Source organism: Neolamprologus multifasciatus, chromosome 5 (assembly GCF_963576455.1).
Source record: "Neolamprologus multifasciatus chromosome 5, fNeoMul1.2, whole genome shotgun sequence".
NCBI lineage: Eukaryota > Metazoa > Chordata > Actinopteri > Cichliformes > Cichlidae > Neolamprologus > Neolamprologus multifasciatus.
The window spans coordinates 22,566,605-22,591,060 of NC_140443.1; the positions used below are offsets into that span (position 1 = coordinate 22,566,605).

The 24,456-nt window shown below is 40.2% G+C and overlaps 2 protein-coding genes across 6 annotated transcripts in view; one reads left to right on the forward strand and one right to left on the reverse strand.

Moving 5' to 3' along the window:
* Positions 1-1,078: 1,078 nt before the first annotated feature.
* On the forward strand, positions 1,079-13,242 carry LOC146518657 (uncharacterized; the record flags this gene model as incomplete). Its single annotated transcript, XM_085159349.1, has 19 exons — positions 1,079-1,229; positions 1,380-1,550; positions 2,188-2,828; positions 5,504-5,671; positions 5,755-5,862; positions 5,949-6,763; positions 7,013-7,040; positions 8,117-8,244; positions 8,527-8,599; positions 8,728-8,790; positions 9,115-9,177; positions 9,447-9,509; positions 9,944-10,142; positions 10,318-10,505; positions 10,586-10,672; positions 10,814-10,900; positions 11,001-12,179; positions 12,309-12,526; positions 12,632-13,242. Coding segments are annotated over 19 exons (4,500 nt in total), but the record flags the coding sequence as incomplete, so codon positions are not given.
* Positions 13,059-24,456, reverse strand: part of lrp1aa (low density lipoprotein receptor-related protein 1Aa) — a 102,757-nt gene continuing 91,359 nt past the window's right edge. For 2 of the 5 annotated variants that reach the window (XM_085160782.1, XM_085160780.1), the window contains 24 exons: positions 23,996-24,121; positions 23,793-23,909; positions 23,020-23,126; positions 22,797-22,929; positions 22,564-22,686; positions 22,330-22,452; positions 22,016-22,153; positions 21,799-21,936; positions 21,586-21,705; positions 21,033-21,304; positions 20,723-20,904; positions 20,503-20,609; positions 20,270-20,389; positions 19,985-20,161; positions 19,720-19,860; positions 19,439-19,612; positions 19,088-19,249; positions 18,760-18,943; positions 18,560-18,667; positions 18,315-18,385; positions 18,131-18,224; positions 17,944-17,982; positions 17,076-17,220; positions 13,059-14,953 (listed from right to left, as the gene is read on the reverse strand). In XM_085160782.1, the coding sequence (XP_085016908.1) occupies positions 14,813-14,953; positions 17,076-17,220; positions 17,944-17,982; positions 18,131-18,224; positions 18,315-18,385; positions 18,560-18,667; positions 18,760-18,943; positions 19,088-19,249; positions 19,439-19,612; positions 19,720-19,860; positions 19,985-20,161; positions 20,270-20,389; positions 20,503-20,609; positions 20,723-20,904; positions 21,033-21,304; positions 21,586-21,705; positions 21,799-21,936; positions 22,016-22,153; positions 22,330-22,452; positions 22,564-22,686; positions 22,797-22,929; positions 23,020-23,126; positions 23,793-23,909; positions 23,996-24,121 (3,242 nt within the window). In that variant the 3' untranslated portion in view covers positions 13,059-14,812. Of the gene's footprint in view, positions 14,954-15,402; positions 15,801-17,036; positions 17,221-17,943; positions 17,983-18,130; positions 18,225-18,314; positions 18,386-18,559; positions 18,668-18,759; positions 18,944-19,087; positions 19,250-19,438; positions 19,613-19,719; positions 19,861-19,984; positions 20,162-20,269; positions 20,390-20,502; positions 20,610-20,722; positions 20,905-21,032; positions 21,305-21,585; positions 21,706-21,798; positions 21,937-22,015; positions 22,154-22,329; positions 22,453-22,563; positions 22,687-22,796; positions 22,930-23,019; positions 23,127-23,792; positions 23,910-23,995; positions 24,122-24,456 lie in introns of those variants that run through there. The other 3 variants (XM_085160784.1, XM_085160781.1, XM_085160783.1) reach the window with 2 other exon arrangements.

Below are 24,456 nucleotides of genomic sequence, written 5' to 3' on the forward strand. Positions count from 1 at the left end.
AAACTTTATTTGAAATATCTAGCGAATAATAAGTCAAACATAAACAGATAGTTTATTTCCACGGCCATTTTAACTGAGCCAACGGATTTTGGAGCAAAAGAAAAAAAAAACGCACATTAAAAATTTGGTGCGATCACTGTGACGCTCTTGTTGTGGAGATAGAACGTTTTCGCTTATCGTTTATCAGCAAAAATCACTTTTTAAAGTAGCCAGCAAAGGTAAGTGGAAGCTTCATATTTACGAGCAATAAATGTGATTCAGTAAGCACAATGTGTAACATGACGTTAAATTAAATATAACACATAAAAAAAGATATTTGCATTAAGGAAATGAAGTAAAGAGATAATACTTCTCACTAGGCCATTTTGAACAATATCCTACTGAGAAAATGTTTTTTAAAATTCACCAGATAAAGAACTTTTGAATGTTTGTATAAAAACGTAATTATGTTTCGTGGGCCTAAGCTGTTTGTTTGGTGTGTTTTGAAGGGAAAAAACTGTCACTATGTCAGCGACCGTCTATGAAGCTGAGCCATGAAAGTCGTAAGTTGCAGAAACCACGGCTATGAACCAGCCAAGCAACACTGCATCAGACTGAAAAATAGTTTTAAAAGGAGCGTTGGCATTAAACGTGATCAATACATTTTCACAGTGACTTGCTGCAATAGAAGACATACAATAGTTAAGAAAAACAGCATTTCGACACATTGATTTTCTTTTATATTTACAATACTTTCCTCCCTTACGGTTTTATAGTAAACTACTAAGAGTAACAGTCGGTAACATCCAACATATATGAAATAACTGTATTTAGTCTATTTAGAGTTTTAAGGTGACAACGCGGACAATTTTTGGAAATTATGATAAAAGTAGTTAATCTCACATTATTTATATATACTATATAAATGAAAAATGCACACTAAAACATCTATGTTTACAATGTTAGGAAGATCTAAGCTTGTTTAAATAAATTAAAAATGAAAATTAAATTAAATTAAATTAAAAATCTTACTGTTTTATTATGTTTCTATCACAGGATGATGAAGAAGTTCTATTTGTTCTCTCATTGAAGTGGATAAATCCAAAGAACCACAAAAGTGAAGAGGCTTGAGACTCGTCTAGAGAAAATGCTTCAGACTTGGTTCAACAAATGTAAACATAAGGTGGACTGTGCAGTGGAAAGGACCTTAAAAGATGGCCGTGTTGTGGTAAAGGCTAAACCAGCTCCAGGTGCAGTATAGTCTTGAATAACTTTAATATCTTTCTTAACTTATTCAATAAACAATTACTGAATTATAGCTTATTCAGTAAAAGTATATTTTGACTTAATTCAGTATATTATATTGGTTTTAGAAAAGAGTTCATTTTTTGTCTTTTAAGCCCTGGCTGATCTTCAGAAACTGAATAACCAAACACTAACTGGGAGGGATGGACAATCAGTCACCATAACATCCATCAGTCTCACACTGTCATCTCCAGAGCTCGATACACAAGTACCAGAGGATGCTTCATTGAACCTTTCTGCATCTCTGCAAGAGTTACAAACGATATGTACGATGTGATAAAGCATCAACAAATGGAATAGAAATGTTATATGCCATTCCATTAAATGTACTGTACTGTATTGTGATGTACTGTATTTTTAACAGGAACAGGTTCAAAAAAGTGAACAAAGTAATTCCCCTAGAGAAGAGGTGCACTCTTGTTCCGTCCCAGTGGGTCATTTCTGGTATGTGAACCACATGTACGAAGAGGAAATGAAACGTATAGAGAAAAGTGACTGGAGTTAAAATCATGGCAGATGTGAAGGTGAGATTTGAAGAAGACCAAAAACATGGGAGACCAGGCAATGCTCTCTATGAGTTTGCAAACCTTGTCCAGAAAAGCTTAGGTGAATCCAGTGGCTCAGTTATTCCTCTCAGGTTCATAGAGTCAGCTCACTGGAGCAAAGTACTGAAAACCATCCAGAAAAAGGAAAGTAAGCTTTTGGTTACTCTGACTTCTGATGTAATGACTGTGCGTGCGCCAGGACAAAGTCAAGACGTTATCAGTAAGTGCTTATATGCAGATGCAATACAGACAACAAATACACATGGTTCTCTTGCTCAGCTTTTTGACCAAGTTCAGCTGGGGAAACAGAGTAGCACAGTTTCTGCAGGTGAAGAAATGTACACTTGTTCCATCCCAGTGGGTCATTTCTGGTATGTGAACCACATGTACAAAGAGGAAATGAAACTTATAGAGAAAAAGAATGGAGTTAAAATCATGGCAGATGTGAAGGTGACCTTTGAAGTAGACCAAAAACATGGGAGCCCAGACAATGCTCTCAATGAGTTTGCAAACCTTGTCCAAAAAAGCTTAGTTGAATCCTGTGGCTCAGTTATTCCTCTCAAGTTCATAGATTCAAATCAGTGGGGCAACGCACTGAAAATCATTCAGGAAAAAGAAAACAAGCTTATGGTTACTCTGACCTCTGAAACAATGACTGTACGTGGACCAACACAAAGTCAAGAGGCCATCAAAAAGTTCTTAAATGCAGATACAGAGCAGAAAAGAAACACAGATGCTTCTCATGAAGAGAATGAAAGAGAGTCTCAAGACACATCACTGAAGATTGCCATGACCACCAAAGACCATCTCCCAAATCAAGGATTGATCATGGAGAACAGCTTCTGGAAGTTGATGACTACCTCTTATAACAAAGAAATAGAAAAGATGAAAGCTAAGTTTAATGTGGAATTTAAAAAATCAGACATTGATCAAGCCAAAGTCAATGTCAAAGCTTTCTACAAAAAAGGTGAAGGAAATGCCTCCATGGAGAGCCACGCTGTCAGAGAGCTTCTTTATTTATATCAGAAAACTGCCACATCTCCCATGAACAGTTCGATACTGCTACTGAAATGAATTTGTCATGGACATGACAGTAATCTCAGTTTAGTGCTAATATTTTGTGTTATTTGCATGCTTACAATGGGGTTGTTATATTTCACAATGTTTCTATGTATCTTTGTATCATGCCTTTGTGAAGCCTTATAAAAAGTTGGAGATCAGCGAAACAATTTTTCCTTAAACAAAAAGTAAACAACCTTTGCATGTTGGTGTTTGTGTGAAATGGCTTTACTTTTATTTTGTGTCTCTTCCTACTTTGTAACACAGCTATTCATACTGCATAAATATTCGATTTAGGATTACTGTAATGCAAATGTGAAATACTGTATATTAAAGGATCTTTCCCACTGCATGTTGAATCTACATGAAAAGATTTCATTTATTTGTAACTGCAAAGAATGGAGGAGCATTTTTAGGACGGGACCACAATATACATCACTTTTTTAAGTGGTGGCAGAAATGCTTTTTTATAAAAGTACAAACACAACACCAGAAGATCTCTATAGCAAGTGAAAACATGAGTTAGAATTGGAAACATATTATCAGAAAATGTTTTGATTTACACTAAAGAAAATGTCAAACAGAAAATTTTCCGTGGATTGTAAATTATACATTTACCTTTTGCATGAGTTATAGCCTGCAGTAAATTATTTATTTACAGCATCATCCTGTATAGCTGGTATATCCTATATCAACTAATGAAACAAGTCAGTGCTGTACATGTGTCAGAATCATATGAGACAGTAGATATTTTATCACAAGTGAGCTTACACAAACTGCAAACCATGAGATATCAAGCCAGAAAAAACGTGTCCTATAAAAGACATCTTCTGCCCTTTTTCTGGAAATGAAGGGAGGTTTAGTATCCACAGTCATCTTAACTGAGCAAACGGATCTTTAGTCAACAACAGAGGACACTCTGTCCCAAATAAATGGCAGAGGCGAACTTGCGTATTGGAGCGTGACTGTGGCGCTGCAAGCTTTCACTTTCGTTTATAAGGAAAAAACTGTTTAAAGTAGCGAGGCAGGGGTAAGTCTAATATGCAGTAAAGTCATATTTTCAAGATACATTTCTGTTTAGATGATACATAAAACGTTTGATATAACGTTGTGGTTGTTACAGGTTTGGTTAAAATGTAAGACATTAGAAAACTGGACAGTTAAGTGCAACCAAGAGTGTAGCTCTTGCAGGTTAGGTGTGAGACGACGTTAGCTAATTTAGGTTATAGTTTTATATAAAATCACCAAATACAGAATTGTTGGTTGTCTGAGTGCAACACACTGTGTCATGTCGTCTGTGTTTGATGTGTTTTGAAGGAAGACGATCAAAATCGGAAACATGGCCAGTGCAGAGCCCATGGAGGTTGACAGACCTGACGACATGAGCCAAGTATGTAAACTTACACCGAATCAGAATAAAATAATATAGTTTCAGGAACTTTGGTGTTAATGCAGTCATTAAATATCCACGGTGCTTATTTTCAGTAGGAGCCTTACATATTTTAAAGTGCACTTTTGAGGCCACAGTTTGCTTTTATACTTAAAAAGATTTTTTATTTTGGTGAGTTTGTGTGCTTATACTTAATGTCCTCCATTTTTTCCATATATTTGTAAAAAGTATATGAAAGTGAAACTACTGAAATTACAAGGTCAGCATAATATTAGTTTATTGGCTGTGTCCAAAAGTTGATTCTGTTCATCTGGACGTAGAGTTTTCAGTGGGAGAAATGTTTCGTCACTCATCCAAGTGACTTCTTCAGTCTCAGCTGACTGCAGGTTTCCCCAATCTTATAAACAGTACATTTGCATAATGACTGAAACCAGCCCACTGAAGGAACAATGGGCTGTGAGGTCAGTTCCTTAATCTTAATTATGCTAATTCTCATGACCATTGATCAACAACCACTGACCAAAACCCACTGATCAAAGACCAGTGATCAATGGCCATGTGAATTGGCATAAGATGAAATATAAACCATCAGCATTGTATTGTAAGAGTTGTGAGACTGAGGAACTTAACAATGTGTAAAGCTGTTCAGCGTTACTTTGTTCATCAGTGAGAACATTGTAAAGTTCTAAGGCTGCAAGGTGACATCAGTGTGACAAATGTGAAAATATGACACGTAGCTAAGCTCACACTATTCATTATAATACTAAAGAAAATAATTCTAAAAAGATATATCTCAACAATGCTAAACTATACTTATTTAAATAAATGATTTTCAGCATAATATCACAGGCTTACATGTTTTAGTGTTTATTATTATTTCTTTTATCACAGGTTGAAGATGGAGCTCTCATTGTTCTCTCACTGAAGTGGACAAAGTCTGATGATGAACCACAAAAAACAAAGAAGCCTGAGACTAGTCTACAGAAAATGCTTCAGTCCTGGTTCAACAAATGTATACCTAATGTGAACTGTTCAGTGAAAAGGATCCTAAAAGATGGGCGTGTTGTGATAAACATTTAAACCAGCTCCAGGTGTAAACTCCTACATAATCATCTGATTACTCTCTTACCTTTATAACTTCTCCCAAAAAAAAAGCATTATTTTATTTCATTCTGCATATTTATATTGGTTTCAAAAAAGAATCAATTTTGTCTCTGTCTTTTAAGCCCTGACTGAGCTTCAGAAACTGAATAAACAAACACTAACTGGGAAGGATGGAGATTTAGTCACCATAACATCCATCAATCTGACACTGCCATCTCCAGAGCTTGATGCACAAGTACCAAAGGATGCTTCAATGAACCCTTCTGCATCTGTGCCAGATCCACAAACTGTATGTAACATGTAGTAAATTATTAAAAACCAATATAAATGAATTCTGTTAAAGTAAATGATGTACTGTATTTGTGGGATCAGGTTCAACTGGGAAAGCAAAGTAAAGCAGTTTCAGCAGGTGGAGAACAGACAGGTGCTTCGGAGGATGCTTTGACAAACCATCGTATATTTGTGCCGGCTCCACAAACTGTATGTACTGTGTAGTAAATCATTAAAAATACACACACGTTGTTGTTGTTGCTGTTGTTGCTCATTTGTTTATTTGTTTATACCAGGACCAAGTTCAGCTGGGGAAACAGAGTAGCACAGTTTCTGCAGGTGAAGAGATTTGCACTTGTTCTGTCCCAGTGGGTCATTTCTGGTATGTGAACCACATGGACGAAGAGGAAATGCAACATATAGAAAAAAAGAATGGGGTTAAAATCATGGCAGATGTGAAGGTGAGATTTGAAGTAGATGGAAAACATGGGAGCCCAGACAATGCTCTAGAGGAGTGTGCAAACCTTGTCCAAAAAAGCTTAGTTGAATCCAGTGGCTCAGTTATTCCTCTCAAGTTCATAGATTCAGATCAGTGGGGTGATGCACTGAAAACCATTCAGAAAAAAGAAAACAAGCTTTTGGTTACTCTGACTTCTGAAACAATGACTGTGCGTGGACCAACACAAAGTCAAGAGGCCATCAAAAAGTTCTTAAATGCAGATACAGAGCAGAAAAGAAACACAGATGCTTCTCATGAAGAGAATGAAAGAGAGACTCAAGACACATCACTGAAGATTGACATGACCACCAAAGACCATCTGATGCATATGGGACTAACGATGGAGGAGAGCTACTGGAAGGTGATGATTACCTCTTACAGTGATAAGGTAGAAAAGATCAAAGCTAAGTTTAATGTGGAACTGAAAGAATCAGATATTGGTCAAGGCAAAGTCAATGTCAAAGCCTTATACAAGAAAGATGAAGGAAATGCCTCCATGGAGAGCCACGCTATGAGAGAGCTTTTTCATTTATATCAGAAAACTGCCACATCTCCCATGAATGTCTCCCAGTCCAGTGCTGCTACTGGAATATGGGGTTGGTCATGGCTATGGTAGCAATCTCAGTCTAGTGTTAAACTCTTGTGTTATTTGCATGCTTACAGTGGAATTTGTATATATTTCATAATGCTACCATGTAACTTTGTATTGTGCCTTCTGAAACCTTTGTTCAACCCAATCTCTAAATTCCACCATGTTTGCTGAAACATGGCAGCAAGAAATAAAAAGGGTTTTTTTTTTGCATGTTGGCATTTGTGTGTAACAACTTTCCTTTTATCTTGTGCATCTTCCTACATTTTAAGGCAACCTCCTATACTCAGTGTTGGGAAGGTTACTTTTAAAATGTCTTCCACTACAGATTACATGCCCCAAAATGTATTTTGTAACGTATTTTTTTGTAACGTGTGCTCTGAAGGATAACGTTACTCAATGATACTTTGGATTACTTAATATATTATCATGCTTTTTACAACTACATGAATGTACTATTGGTGTGTGATTTATTACTATTATTGAAGGCTACTCGCCATACCAATACCAACTAGATTTTTAAATCTTAATATGAAATGACCAACAGTAGGGTGGACATTAGGTAAGGCTGCACTTTTTGCAGCGGCCGCGTATATAAAATAGGTCCGCGGCTCCGAACCGTAGTAAAGGGACCTCTGGCTCATATGTCGGGTTCCGTGTCGGGCTCGTAGCCGAAAACCAGCTTTACTTTGTTGTCTGGATCAACTGTATTTTAAGTACGTAACGCCAGTACACGTATTCCATTACTCCCCAACACTGCACCTATACTGCATATTAGATTTTCTGTAGGTATACTGTGTATTAAAGGATCGTTCCCACTGTATACTGCATCTAAAAATACATAAGATTAAATTAAATTTAATTATAATAAATGAGGACAGAGGGGCATTTTTAAGGCTAAGAAAAAAGTTCATCACAGCATTTTTAAAAATGTTATAAAAATACAAACAGAACACCAAAACCTTTTACAGTGAGTGGGAAAACGAGTAGAATTTGTGAAATATCATCAGAAATGTACTTGAGGTACTTTAAAGTTAAAACCAAAATTTTCAGTGGATTCTGGCATTCTGGTATACATTTGACCTTTTATTTGAGTTATAGGCTATTATTAATACTTTTTCCTCAGGTATCATAGTTCTGAAGGGAGTCAAAGATGAAATAAAAATCAATGCAGTGTTCGTCAGAATCATATGAGACATAAGATATTTAACAAAAACGATCTTACACAAACTCTTAAAAATATCTGAGACATAAAGCAGACAATATTAATGTCACATAAAGAACATTTTCTGTAGTTTTCTAGCAATGAAGAAGGATTTAGTTTCCACAGTCAGCTAAGCGAACAGACCTCTTGCCAACACTGCTGGAAATGACAGAGGTGCACTTGTTTGCTGAGTGCGTGTTTGGTGCGTGTTTGGAGGGTGACGCAGATCCTTATTGCGGAGCTGCAAGCTTTCGCTTTCGTTTATAAGGAAGTACCAGTGTTTAAACTAGCGAGGCAGGGGTAAGTCATATACGAGGTAAAGTAATATTTTCCAGGTATATTTCTGTTCAGATACACACATTTGTACAGGTTTGGCTAAAATGTAAGACATAAGGAAACTGGAAAGTGGAGTGTATCCGAGAGTGTAGCTCTGCAGGCTAGGTGGAGAGCAACGTTAGCTAATTTATGGAAAGGTTTTTTTTTTTTTTAAATATATATATAAAATCAGCAATAAAGAATTGCTGGTTGTTTGAGTAAAAAACACACTGTTGTTATGTCGTGTGTTTGTGTTGTATTTTGAAGGAAGACGATCAAAATCGGAAACATGGACTCGGACTCAGACTCGGTAGAACTCATGGACACTCTCGACTTGAGCGTACGTAAACTAGCACCGAATCAGAATACAATAATATTGTTACAGGAAATGTGGTGTTAATGCAGTCATTAAGGAGGAGCGGCGTATTTCTTTGTTTGATTTTTAAAAGTCTTTCTTCATTATTATAGATGCAGCATTCTGCTTTGAGTGACAACCAGCAACATTCATCACCTACAGATACAACTGCTGCAGTAAGTGTTTTGCCGAGTTTGTGTGCTTATGCTTCATCTGTTCTATAAAACATAACCAGTTCCAGCTTTTGTCCATATTCTTGTAAAAAGTAAGTCAAAGTGAAAGTATTGAGCACACAAGCTCAGCTAACCTCAGCTGATCAGGTTTATGAGTGAAGAAACTTTGTAAGGTTGCAAATTTGTTACAGGAGCTTTGGTGTTAATACGGTCATTAAATAATCAACTTTAGTGAATATCCACCTTCATTAGCACCAATAAACTTCTTTTTTAAGTTGACACAACACTTTTTTTTATACTTAAAAAGCCGTCCTCCCATTATTATAGGTGCAGCATTCTTCTTTGAGTGTCAACCAGCAACACCTAACACCTACTGATACACCTGGTGCGGTAAGTGTTTTTGTGAGTTTCTGTATGTTACGTACGTTTTCGAGAGTTAAGCACACAAGATCAACATAATAATCTCAGCTGATCCACTCTGGAGGTTCATCAGTGAAAAAAACTTTGTAAGATTGCAAAATTTTGGGGGTTTCAGTCACTAAATAGCCATAGTTATTATCTTCATTAGGAGCAGTATACTTGTTTTTGTTTTGTTTTGTTTTACTTTCAACACAAGAGTTTGTTTTTATACTTAAAAAGACTTTTTACCATTATTAAAGGTGCAGCCTTCTGCTATGGGCAAAAATGAGCAACATCTAAAACCTACCGATACACCTGCTGTAGTAAGTGTTTTGATCAGTTTGTGTGTGTATGATTAAGTGCTCAGTAACACAAAACAAGCTCCAGCTCCAAACAAGATTATGTGAAAGTGAAAGTATTGATTACACAAGATCAATATGATAATCTCAGCTGATCAACAGTGGAGGTTCAGGAGATACATGATCAATGCTGTGTAAAGCTGTTCAGTGTGACTGTGATCGCCAGTGAGAACATTTGTAAAGTTGTTCAAGCTGAAAATGTGAAAATATGACATGTGGCTAACCTCACACTATTTATCTGCATTGTAATAGTGAAGAAAGAATTCTAAAGATATAAATTTAAACAATGATTAAAATGGCTTTTAGATATTTTTATTTTCATTGAATATCATAGGATTACACAGATTTACACTTTATCAATTGTTTATTTCATTTTTATTTCATTTCTTTTATCACAGGTTGAAGATGGAGCTCTCATTGTTCTCTCACTGAAGTGGACAAAGTCTGATGATGAACCACAAAAAACGAAGAAGCCTGAGACTAGTCTACAGAAAATGCTTCAGACCTGGTTCAACAAATGTATACCTAATGTGGACTGTTCAGTGAAAAGGATCCTAAAAGATGGGAGTGCTGTGATAAACATTAAACCAGCTCCAGGTGCAGTCAAGTCCCACATAATCATGTGATTAATAATCATTTGATTAATCTACTGTCTTTATAACTTCTCCAAAATACTTAGTGTTACACACACACACACACACACACACACACTGACTTCTTCCTGTATATTTATATTGGTTAAAAAAAATTCTTTATGTTTTTTCACAATCAGCAATCACCGAGCTTCAGAAACTGAGTAAAAAAACACTAACTGAAAAGGAAACTGAGAAGGGAGTTGGGAAGGGAAAAAAAACAACGGTCACCATAACATCCATCAGTCTGACACTGCCATCTCCAGAGCTTGATACACAACTACTTCCTAAAGATGATTCTTCAGTAAGTCTACCAGAGCCACAAACTGTATGTAAAATGTAGTAAATCATTAAAAAACAAATATTAATGCATGCTATTGAATTTAATAATGTATTGTATTTTAACAGGAGCAAGTTCAACAGGGGGAGCAGAGTGAAACAGGTTCTACAGCTGGAGACCAGATGGGTGCTTCTTTCATGCCAAAGACAAAAAATGTATGTACTGGGTCATAAATTAAAAGTTTATCAAAATATTAACGAGATATACTGTATAGTGTATGTATATAAGTGCATTATACAGTATACAGTATGTATACTGTATGTATATAAACAATATATTGTATGGTTTTTCAACAGGAGCACATTCAGCCAGGGAAGGAGAGTAACACAGGTTCTACAACTGAAGAAGATAGTGGTACTTCCCCAATGTACTTCTTACAAACTGTATGTACTGTGTCATTAATTACAAACATAAAAATGAAAAAGAAGATCTTCAACAAACAAACATAATGATCTTTTTTTTAACCTTTTTTTTAATATTCAGGAGCAAGTTCAGGTGGGGAAACAGAGTAGCAGAGATCCTGGAGGTGAAGCGATTTGCACTTGTTCTGTCCCAGTGGGTCATTTCTGGTATGTGAACCACATGTACGAAGAGGAAATGCAACATATAGAAAAAAAGAATGGGGTTAAAATCATGGCAGATGTGAAGGTGAGATTTGAAGTAGATGGAAAACATGGGAGCCCAGACAATGCTCTCAATGAGTTTGCAAACCTTGTCCAAAAAAGCTTAGTTGAATCCAGTGGCTCAGGTATTCCTCTCAAGGTCATAGATTCAAATCAGTGGGGCAACGCCCTGAAAACCATCCAGAGAAAGGAAAACAAGCTTTTGATTACTCTGACATCAGAAACAATGACTGTACGTGGGCCAGGACAAAGTCAAGAGGCCATCAAAAAGTTCTTAAATGCAGATACACATCGGAAAAGAAACACAGATGCTTCTCATCAAGAGTATGAAAGAGAGACTCAAGAATCACTGAAGATTGACATGACCATCAAAGATGATTTCCCGCATGCAGGACTGATCATTGAGAAGACATTTTGGAAGTTAATGACTAACTCTTATAACAAGGAAATAGAAAAGATCAAAGCTAAGTTTAACGTAGCATTCAAAGATTCAGACATTGATCAAGGCAAAGTTAATGTCAAAGCTTTCTACAAGAAAGAAGGAAATGCCTCCATGGAGAGCCACGCCCTCAGAGCACTTCTCTGTCTACACCAGAGGTTTGTTTCATACCTCATGAGTTCATCCCAGTTCCATGGTGCCACTGGGTTCAGTGGCACACTCATTTCTCAATCAGAGGGGGCCTCCAATGAGCCTGTGTTGAATGGCCAATCAGCAAACAGGAAGCACAACATTGACCCACCAACTGACAGTGGGAAAAGAGCAGGTGACCAAAGTGATGAAAGGTGTCCTATATGTTTGGATAAATTCAAAAACAAGAGACAGCTCAACTGTAAACATGAATTTTGTAAAGACTGTCTGAAACAAGCAGAGGCGGCGAATGGGCCCATCTGTCCTATATGCAGAGTTGTCTTTGGTAAGATAATAGGAGACCAACCAGATGGAAGAATGTCACACCAGATACTCACATTTCCCCTCCCTGGATACTCAGACTGTGGCACCATAAAGATCAGCTATGAGATTCAAAGTGGAACACAGACGGTAAATGACAATTTTATTTGAATGCTTATGTCCCTGTTTAAAAAAACAAAACATGATTGTGTTTTCATTTGAAGTTTTAACAAAAGAAAAAAAATGATAAAATTATTTACTTTCCATTCTGCTTTTAAGGCAAAGCATCCCAATCCTGGACAGCACCTCTATGGTATTCATAGAACAGCATATCTTCCAGACAACAAAGAGGGCAATGAAGTGCTGCGACTGCTGAAAAAAGCGTTTGATCAGAGGCTCATTTTTACTGTTGGGACATCCAGAACAACTGGACTGGACGGCCAGGTGACCTGGAATGACATTCACCACAAAACATCCATGTCAGGAGGAGCAGAAAGGTAGAGTAGCCAGGTTTCTTACTTGTGTTTCGGTAAATGTTTTCTTTTACTGTTTTCTCTAATAAAATACTACATGTTAACCTCGGATATGTTCTGTTTCCACAGCTTTGGGTATCCTGACCCTGAGTACCTGAGCAGAGTCAAAGAGGAGTTAAAGGCAAAAGGCATTGAGTGACGTTCTTAATACAAAGTGCAGCTGGATTAAAAATGTTTAAAGATGACTCTTTAAACAGACACTGAAATTCAAATACTCTGTTTTGCTCTTTTCTCTGTTAATGTTTCATCTGATCAGTAAAGGTTAGAATTGACTTCTTTCATTAGCCACATATATTATCTTCAAATACTAAGTGATGATTTTTTTTTCTGTTGATTGTCTAAGTTTTTATCATGTAACAATATAAAATGTAGTTAATCTCAGGTCTACAGTGCTGATGGTCTGACTTTCTGTTTGCCTAATAAATGATTAAATCCTCCACACTGAATTCCTCCTTTTATCAGGACAGATTGTGAACAAAACACAGAACACTGTGGCTTGTTTTCTGTACAATTTTTAAAATTTTATTTATAACAATATCTGTTATTTAGTTTGTAAAGTACTCCAGCAAAAATTAAACATTATTCTCTTTTCAGAAGAAAGTCTGCGCCTCCATGCATTGTGTACTATAAAAGCTATGTGTCATTTTTCATTTTAAAAAACCAAGGACTAATCAAAACAAGTCTGGAAATGCACATATGATTTAGCAAAAATGTCCTTTCGGTAAAATGATTGTACTTCTCTCTCAATTAAAGACAAAACATACACGACGGCATAAAATAACACTGGCTTGACAGGTAAGCAAAATAAAAACTTGTTATTGTAGTTACACTGAAGACTTGTGTTACTTTTCACATGCATTAAGATATGGCTGACACATTTCTGACAGAAGCAGCATTTTGGGACAGAGGCTGAGCGTAAGGACGTGTCAGAGCAACCAGAATGGTAGCATTAGCAGCAGCAGGGCACAGAGAAGAGATGGGGAAGGGCTGAAGAAAGAAAACAGAGAAACGCTAAGGATCAAATGAAAATAATGCACTTAAGACAGAGTCATTACACAACTGTGAACATACAGACTTTGATCCTCTGAAGGCAAATTTACTCACAAAGCCAGATGGATGCTACCTGGTCTTTACAGAACAAAAACCAGGACTGGAGAAGCAGAACACACATAGAAAATAAATCTTTCCTTCCTTACATTTGACCATAATTGCAGCCTCTACAGGAAGACCAGAAAACAGACGCTAAATAGTGCAAACATGACACTATCTATAAGTCTTCTATCAAAAAAGCCCCCGCCATTGTTAGCCAGCTGTTTTCACACAGCCAGCTACCCACCCATTAAAGTATTCACCCCATCTATTGCTTTACATCCGTAATCTCCATCCATCACTCTGCCTGGAATGTTTAACCCATAACCACCTTCCACGTTCTTCATATAACTGCACAATCTCGCACCAACAAGCTTTATCCTTTCTCCACAGCAACACATCAGCTCCAGCTGTTACACAAAGTGATAAAAACAAACACATTTTCTTTACATCTTAAGGTATAAAGCCTACAGTATACACTATACCGTAAAATGTGATATTCTGTGCAAGGAAGACAACACAATCATTTTATCAACATTGTTCTCTGAGAAAGAAAAAAAAAATATGTGGAAATACTGTAGTTGCCATCTGGTATTGACATTTTACATGTGCTATACACAAACGGTGCTATCACAAATCTGTCTCACACATTCTTGCCAAGAAGCTCGGCAAGATGACAAATGTACCGATTTCGAAAACTTTGAGTTTTTGCCTTTTCCCGCTCAAAGTCGACACAAACAACAGACAGTTGGCACTGGTGAAATGGAACAATGTTTTTGTCTTTTCTATACAATTCATACAAAAATAAAAAATTAAAATTGCTCCAATGATAGCATTTCTTTTTTTTTCTTATGATTTCCATGTTTCCATTTCATTTTGCACAGAGGTAGTGGCTATTTAGGTAAAGGGTAAGGGACGAAGTGGAAATTAAAAATCTCTCATAGAAAATGTTATTTGTTTTTGACCAGAGGAATCTCAAAAGAACAAAATATAATACTGCAATCACATACAAAAGTAGTCCTTCATTTTTGTACATTTTATACAGTGTTCACATGGTTTATCAATTTTCTCTCACACTTTTTATTGATTTTTTTTGTTCAATTTTTCTTTAAAAGGCAAGAATGGGGGGGTGTTTGGAATAGCGTGATCCGGGACCAAGGTCTATGCCAGTGGGTCCACAAGGGGCTCCTCATCTCCACGGGATAGCAACTCCTTCTTCTCATCTGTGCTGGCCAGAGAGTTGCGGCTGTTGTGAGCTCCCATATACAGAGTGGCATAAACTGGGTTGGTGAAGTTAGTGGGCTGGAAGGAAGAAAAATGATCCATCACATCATGTTTAAAACACTGAAGTTTAGCATCATGAATATACAGTGCTGTGCAAAAGTCTTCAGCCATTCCAATTTTTTTATATTTTGCAAGATAAATGTGGAATAGATGCTGGATTTATTGTGCAAACATACATGGAAATGCAGTATAACCAGCTTTATTCTTCAACATACCCTGAACTCTCGTAGGCAAGCTTCTTCTTCTTGTAGGACATTCAAAGCTCGCTTCCATATACACTGATGACAATTTAAATCAAAAACTGAAAATTTGGATTAATCGCTTCACCTGCATCTCTCAGGTCCCGTGTCAGGTCTTTGCTGAACCTTTCTTGTTTCTTAATTACATGACCTTCCATGACCTGCTGTTCATCAAGTGTTTTTAAGGACACACTGCACACCATGCTGAGAGATGCCAATTTTTGGGGGCTAATAGCCTTTTTGGGAATCGCTTTGTTGGTGCAACAATACTATTTTAAGCTTGTCTGTGCTGTCTGATGATGATTTTTGCAACAGTCTGCAAATAACGAAGTGCCTAAAGATAGAACTGGTTCTTTGCTAAGTTGCTTGTTATGTGTAAACAGAAAACTGCTTCATCACTTGAGTTAGGCACCTTTTTTAAACCCTTCAATGATTAATAGGTTGGCGTTAATTGGCTTAACAAACAAGAAAGCATCCCTCTGAAAATAGTCAGGTACAAGGACTGGACTGAAAATAGGTCAAAAAATAGCGAAGCCTGGAGAACTATTACTCAGGACATTTTTTTTTTAATAAAAACTGCATTATAATAGTCTGGCAACTTGCAAGAACACTATATGTCTGTGAAGGTTCTCAGCCATCCAGGTCATTGTAGTCAAAGGAGCTTGCAAAGAAAAGCGCCTGGACTTCTTTAAGTTGCTTGAACACGTTTCACCTCTCATCCGAGAAGCTTCTTCAGTTCTAAGGTCAAATGGTGGAGAGTCCCAGATATAAACCTAGTGGGAGTGTCCCCCCACAGAGGGACAAAAGGACCCCCTGATGATCCTCTAATCGCCTGGGCCAAGGTGTGAAACTGGGTGTGGGTCCCAATCAGCCAGAGTTTCGGGGGAGTTCATTGTGAAACCTGGCCCCACCTTATCATGCGAATTCCTGAGGTCAGATGGCCCAGGATGTGAGTGGGCGTTAAGGCGTCTGGGGAGGGAACTCAAAACTGGATTATAGATGGCAGAGAGTTGGTGTTGTAAACCACCGCCTCTGTTCAAAGATGGTCGCTCACAGTGGACATAGATGGCTTCTTTCACTCCTCTTTCAAACCATCTGTCCTCTCTGTCCAAAATGTGAACATTGGCACATTTGTGTTTTGGAGTTTTGTCTTTCTTTCACCCGAAAGACAAAACTCCAAAACACAGACTTAACAATGTGGTGTATGCTGTACAGTGCAGCGAGGAATGCCCAGACCTCTACATCGGAGAGACCAAACAGCCACTTCACAAGTGCATGGCACAACACAGAAGAGCCACCTCCACAGGACAAGACTCAGCTGTCCATCTGCATCTTAAGGATAAAGGACACTCTTTCGAGGATGCCAATGTTCACATTTTGGACAGAGAGGACAGATGGTTTGAAAGAGGAGTGAAAGAAGCCATCTATGTCCACTGTGAGCGACCATCTTTGAACAGAGGCGGTGGTTTACGACACCAACTCTCTGCCATCTATAATCCAGTTTTGAGTTCCCTCCCCAGACGCCTTAACGCCCACTCACACCCTGGGCCATCTGACCTCAGGAATTCGCATGATAAGGTGGGGCCAGGTTTCACAATGAACTCCCCCGAAACTCTGGCTGATTGGGACCCACACCCAGTTTCACACCTTGGCCCAGGCGATTAGAGGATCATCAGGGGGTCCTTTTGTCCCTCTGTGGGGGAATACTCCCACTAGGTTTATATCTGGGACTCTCCACCATTTGACCTTAGAACTGAAGAAGCTTCTCGGATGAGAGGTGAAACGTCTTCAAGCAACTTAAAGAAGTCCAGACGCTTTTCTTTGCAAGCTCCTTTGACCAAGAACATTATAAAGAAATAAAGAGTGACTGAAGTTTTGCACACGTCTATATTTTTCTCTACCTTGTCTGGGTCCAGAGTGAAGTCTGCATCGAGCAGCTCCCCAGCATCGTCATCAGGCTCGCCCTCATAGATCTTGTAAGCAGGGTTTCCAATCTCAACATTCATTGCCCCATTGGTCATCCTTTGGTGCTGGAAGCCCTTGGCCCTATACAAAATGACAAGGAGAGCAGTCATAATTTCATCTTTTGTTCAAGAGTAGAGCTGCCTGAAGAGTGCAAGCAGGGACACAGCCACATTACGACGGGAGGGGAGAGGCATTGCATGACTCTCACCACCATCCAGGCTAAGCCACAGCACAAGGACCAACACAAACCCAGCATTCATGTACAGGAGGTAATGTCAGATCCAGACATACTGGACCTGGATATCTTCCCAGACCCCCAATAAATCCACAATCATTCCTCTAAAATACGAATGAAGTATCCATGGCTAAGTAAATGCTGGATTTTGGGAAGTTGCATTTTCCAGTCAGAGCTTGGAACAATGCTACTGGACTCTCCATGTCTCGCTACAAGAGACACTACCACAGCTCAAACCACAACACAGTACATTATGGCACAATATGATGGACAACAATATGAAAGACCTACAGCACTGGCTAACACACAGACAGATCTATTCATTTAATCTTTTTAATAGATCTGCCCTGGAGCCTTGCTTTGAAAGAGAATAACTACACAGGACGGACACTGTAGGAGCGGGATGACCTACAGCCTCAATGACCATCAGAAAAAAAAATGGCACAACACTAAGGACCAAACACAGCACAGGAACTCATGGTTAAGGGAGAGGCAGGGAAAGAGAGAGCATCAGAATGAAGAACTGAAAGAGGGCATGGAGAGAAAAGTGTAACCCTGGCAGCCGTTACCGCAAGCGTCTGGAGCCGGTTTTTCCGGGCCGGCTAGACCTGAGGAGCAGAAGAGATGTCATTACAGAGGAGGAGAGTAAAAGTGCAGATCGAAGAACGGAAAGGAGGAAGAAAAGGGGGAAGAAAAAAGGAAACAAAAAACAAAAAGAAGAGGCCAAAGTAAAGTTTTGAATGTCGTGTTACTCACCCTCTCATCCTTCTCCTGTACCAGAACAACGCTCCTGCAGCCAGGAGGATCAGCAGCAACAGCATCAGGACTGCAATCAGTATGGAGACTGTGCCTGCACACAAAGAATTAAAAACAAACAGCCTCATCAAACAAAACTCAAGAAACCTCTGTTATCAACGTCACAGTGGAAGAGCTGACTCACGTCCGCCTGAACCTGAAGCATCACTACTGGCCACAGACTCACAGCGATGCCCTTCCCAGCCAGGTGAACATCTACACATGAACACAGACACCAATACAAGATGACACAATAAAAAATATGTAAACTATGCAGTATTATAATGACAGAGATATATGCAAACAGAAATATTCATGCACACTATGAAACAATGCAAAGGATTTAACCAAGACTGATAGACAACAAATATGAATGAATGCACTCCTCACATGCACTTTGGAAGGCGAGTATTGGAGTCTATAGAGCACTGGCCATTTGCACAGTACTCGTTCGTATCGCATGTGTAACAGCTGGGCTGGACTCGGCCATCTGTGCAGCTATGGAAAAAAAGAAATTGAGCAAAATGTGACACCTTCACGCATTTATGTTTCTTTTCCATTAATCTGAGGCAAATTATAAGTGCTCTTACCGACAGGTGAAGTTCACCACCGATGTCAAAGTATTGCTGCGGATGCACTCGCCATCCCGACAGTAGTGACACCTGTCAATCTCACATGTGCTACCGGTGTACTGGGGCAGGCAGCGGCACAGTTTGGTGCCGCTTTCGCTCTCCAGACACGTACCCGCGTTCAGACAATGGGCTTCGCAGGTTCCTGCACACATGGGCGCACACAAATAAGCGCATAGGTGCATTAATTCCTAGCCACATCATAAAGGCTCATTTCAACTGTTCTTTTTCTTTATTTATTTTAACAGTTTGAAACTTGTCGCGTCACACAGACAACGCAAACACTCACTGTACTGGCACTGGTCGCCAAGGAAGCCAGACGGGCAGTTACAAGTTGGCTGGTTTCCAGCGCTGACCGTACAATTGCCTTTATTCCGGCAGTAATTCTCACAAGTGTGCAGGTTACAATTTGGTCCTGTAAAGCCTGTCAGGCAACGACAGGTAGGAGAGCCTGTGGGAGGACAGATACATGAAGAGAAATGAAGGGAAGGATGGGTGGGAAATGGAGAAAAGTGTGCAATATTTTACTGGGCCAACAGAACCATGAAGGTAGCCTATAAAGCAATATTTTAACCCAGCTGTTAACTGCAATATCGGGCATTATAAATATAGCAAAGTAAGCTACGTTTTCATATCTAACCTGTAGGGGAAGGTGTGCATGTGCCTCCATTCTTGCAGTAGTCCCTGCATTGGTCAATCTCGCATCGATCTCCTCCATAATTAGGTTGGCAGCGGCACTTGGGCTGCTTGTGGGCATTTAGGAAACAGCTGCCGCCGTTCATACACTGGATTAAGCAGGGACCGCTAGGAGGAGCTGTAGGCGACAAAATCCTTCAGTAGCATTCATATACATACATATACAAGGCAGTGCCTGCGTACATTCTGTGTGTGCGAGTGTGTACTTTCTGTCTGTGGACTCACAGATAGGAGACAGTGTGGGAGTAGGAAGCTCTACACATGTGCCGTTGTCCAGCGTACGTCCGTTGGGACAAGTGCACACAGGTCCGCTGGGGCTTAGCAGGCACAGCCACTCGCATTTCTTCCTGTCGCAGGGATTAGTCACTGATAGAAAGAGCGTGAGAACAAGAATTAAAAATGGGGGAGACAGCTGCTTCAGTGCACTAACGGATTAAACACTGCTGCTGCTGTTTGAACTTTTGCTCTTTTCTTTTTTCCTCACACTCACTTTCAGGTTGTTTGTAACGGTGATACAGGGCGATATCTGTGGCGTGATTTATTCCGGTTGTCAGGTTCTCGATGGGGCCTTTGCCAAATTTGTTCACCCGGAAGACGTAATTGTTGATGTAGGTGACGCCATAGATGTAGTCCTCAAACACATCGATGCTGAAGGGCTGATGGAGCTCTGAGTAGAAACAAAGGTGTAATTGGAACGGATTCCTGACTAATAAAGACGGATCGATCAGAAGTGATCACAAGAAGAGCTGTAGAATGCAAATAGATGCCACTCAACTGTTTTTAATGCTGTTTACAGCCACGATGGCGTCACTGCCGTTCAGCTTCACGCTGCAAATCACTGAGAGTTTAGCATCAGCCCAGTACAGACGCTCGTTAAAGTAGTCCACCGCCAGGCCTATGCACACACAGTAAATTAGAGAAAGTTTAAAAGAGGAAATACTCAAACTTTATACTAACTGCAGGTCAGATGAAAATAAAGTGTTGCTTTTGTATAGCTGTGTGGTTTACCGGTTGGCCATTGAATGTTTTCTTCAACCAGAGTCTCTCTCATGGTTCCATCCATAGCAGCTGTTTCAATCTTGGGGTGGTTGCCCCAGTCGGCCCAGTACATTTTCCTAATGAATGAAAAGTAATTTCTCTGATGTCAACACAATTAAAACACACTGTGCATTCTTCAAACTCCTTTCTCCGATATGACTGCATATTACACCTCCCACAAACCACTTACCCTCTCTGGGGGTCAACTACAATTGCATGAGGCTCATCAATCATGCCTGAGATCAGGGTTTTGCGGTGGCGTCCTCCACTTATCTGGGCCACCTCGATCACATCTCTACCAGAGTCAGTCCAGTACAAGTTCCCTGCCACCCAGTCCACAGCGATGCCCCGGGGCATTTTCAGATCAGGAATCTGAAAACAAACAAGAAATTGAAACTGCAACAAGAATCTATAAAACTGGACAAATAGTCTTTCTTTGTTTATGGTAGATCAGTTTTCTGTAAGCACGCAGCAAGAACACACAAGAAACACAAAGTTACCTCAAGGCTGGTGATCCTGGAGTCACTCTGGCGTCGGTCGCGGTTGTTGTTGCTGTTGGGGGACGAGGAGGAAGAAGGCAAATCGTAGGAAGAAATGCGTCCCGTGTGCCAGTTGGTCCAGTAAATGCGATTCGTCTTCACGTGCAGGTCCATGGCATCAATGCGCACGTTGGCATCACCCTGGAAGATCTGCTCATAGTGCCAGTTTGGCATGGAAGGGTCCAGGCTGCGGATTTCATTGTCATCAGCGATGTAGAGGACTTGTCTCTGAGCTGGGGATGAAGAGCAAAGTGAGTTCTGGTATAGGAAGGCATTGAAATAAACACAAAGAATGTAGAGTGTATATATAGAAGCTACTTTCTGCTTCTCCCTTGCCACAAGGGGTCACCACGGCGAGTAACTCTGCATATTTGATGTGGCAGTTTTACACTTCCTGATGCAACCCCAAATGGGATTTGTGTCTCTGGCTGGAATCGAACCAGCAACCTTTTGCTCGTTAACCAAAACAACAAACGAACCCAAAACATTGCTGGATTAGGTTAGAAGTACTTACTATCAGCTTTGCATGTGTCATTGATTCTGCTGAAGTACTTGTGGCAGCTGCACTTGTAGGAACCCTTAGTGTTGTTGCAGATGTGGGAACACACTCCGAACTCCTTGCACTCGTTCTTATCTGTGAAACACCCCAAAAACCACATGACACACAACGCAAATACAAAGCGCCTTAGAGTTGTAAAAAGACACATGAAAAATGAAGCCAGGGTACCTTGACATCTGTTACGTCCACTGGATGTGAAGCCAGGTTTGCAGGAGCAGAAAGAGTCTGTGCCGTTGACCACGCAGTGAGCTTCATCTCCGTCTCCACAGACCGTCTTGTTACTGCGACAGTCATTCAGCACTGTGTCTGCGGGCAAGGAAACGGGCAGCAGGCGGTCAGAGGGTGAACACTGCCAATGTGACAAATTCACTGTGGCCCAACATACCTTTCTTACTGCAGTTGACTTCATCAGAGCCATAGTCCTCACAGTCGTTGAAGTAGTTGCAGCGCAGAACTGAGCTGATGCAACGGCCGTTCAAGCACCCGAACTCGTCCTTTTGGCACGCTGGTTTGGAGGTACTCCCTTTTGGAAGAGAACAAGGGTCACAGAGAATTTATTTTTAACATGTTACATGTGAAAAATTACATCCAATTGCAAAACAATACGCAGCTTTTATCTGACGTTACAGTAAGTTACTAAAACCCTGCCCTCCTTATCAATCCAATAATAAATACTCATTTTCAAAAAAGCACACTTACAGCAGTTGAGTTCGTCACTGTTGTCCCCACAGTTGTTCACACCATCGCACCGTTTTGATACAGGTAGACAGACACGGTCGTTATGGCACCGGAACTGTCTTGTGGGTGGACACTGGAATTTAACTGAAGGACCAAAGGAGAAAAAGCATTAAGGAACAGGAAAACCTCTATAAGAGCAGGCTATCAAATGGTCTTCTGTAATTCTAGCAATGTGAGGAATGCACTGGTTCTCACCACACTGTTGTGGGTTCTCATCAGAGTTGTCTCCACAGTCATCCTCACCATCACACGTCCAGCCCAGTGGTTTACAAAGGGTGTTGTTGCACTGGAACTCATCCTGGGGGCAGTGTCTACCAGCTGAAACAAAGCGGCGAGCGCTCAGTCATCATCGGTCTTAGATGCTGATATTTTAAGAATTAGCTTTGTTAGAAATATCCAGTGGTGGTACGATGACGCATGCTTCTTACCGCCGCTGTCGCAGCTCTCTTCGTCACTGCCATCCATGCAATCGGGATCTTCATCACAGCGCCAGCGGAGGGGAATGCAGTGGCCGTTTTTACATTGGAACTGATCTCTGTCACATTTCACATCACAGCCATTCTGAAAAGAAAAAAAAATGAATTGCTTACATTATAACACGTCAGATTTTAAACCAAAAAGTTCCATCAGAAGTTAAAATGTGAGCGATACCTCATCTGAGCCATCAGCGCAGTCGTGGTCCCCGTCACACTTCCAGCGCCCTGCAATGCAACGGCCGTTTGTGCAGGCAAACTCACTCTCGGAGCACTGGCGAGGCACTGAAGACACAGGGACAAGCGCTCAGAATGGGTGTGAGCATGATTAAGGAGCAAGGAGAGTCAAAGCAAGGAGCAAGGAGAGGTGTAAGGAAAGGAAAATAGAAGAGAAAAGGCGGGAATAGAGCAGACTGAAAAAAACAACACAAGAAGCTCTGTTGAGAGCCGGACGTACGTGGATAAAATAAGTCAGATAGTTCATATCACAGGGTTGGCTTGGTGGGTACGGAATCGGGCATGTGAAACACGGGAGCTAAAAGAGCTACTGGGATTTAAAAATAAACAAATAAAATGGAAAAAAAATACTGGCAGGACTAAAAGAAAAGCCGGGGGCACACAAAGGGCTGGGTAACTGGTGATAACACCTACCTCTGGCTCACAGCAACTGGCCAGTGTGAAATGCAAAACAGACATGAGATGATGTGAACGTGAGATGTGCAAATGGCCGTAGAGCCATCTAACTTAAAAACAAATTAAATCTCAACCATGCATGTATAAATATAAGACACAAACGCAGAGTGACAAGCGAAACCCTGCTCACCACTAAAACCCACTCTAATGGAACAGATTACTTAACAATTAGATTACAAATCACTGTGCGTCGAGGGTGGTTGAGAGTGTTAGTGGGCGGCGTCCCATCCAAAAGTAAGAAAAGCTGGGGTGACCTACCACACTTGTCTTCGTCTGAGTTATCGCCGCAATCATTGTCGTAGTCGCATTGCCAGCGGCCAGGCACGCAGCGGTTGTTTTTACAGCGGAACTGGTAAGGCTCACACGTCCGCTCATCTGTACAAAAATACATATTTAGCACAAGTTTCCCCTCATCGCCAGCATCTTTTATCTTTATTCACCTTCCAAAACTCTTTCCTTACCACACTCCTCCTTGGGTTCATCCGACGCGTCCCCGCAGTCATCCTCTCCGTCACACTTCCATCGTGCCGGGATGCAGCGGCCCGAGTCCTTGCAGCGGAACTCATCCACACCGCATGTCATCTGAGCTGCAACAGAGGAGACTGACTGGGTTAGACCCTCAAAAGTAGATATGGGACTTTACAGGCTAATTCCCTCCTAACGGATAAACAGATCATGCCTCCTTTACTGATGCTGTAAAAAGAATTGCCTGGGTTTTAATCAATCGACAATAAAAGGGTGAACGACGACATGATAAAAGTCTAGATGCAGCTCTGTTTCACTCCGTAGTTTTAAATTTCTCTTTTAAACTCCAGCGCAATATTCTCCGCATCCAGATTTCCTCTGGTGCTGACATTCACAGCGTCTCATTAGTATAATTGGTCAGATTCTATTACTGAGCCATTTCATTTCGGTGCGGAGG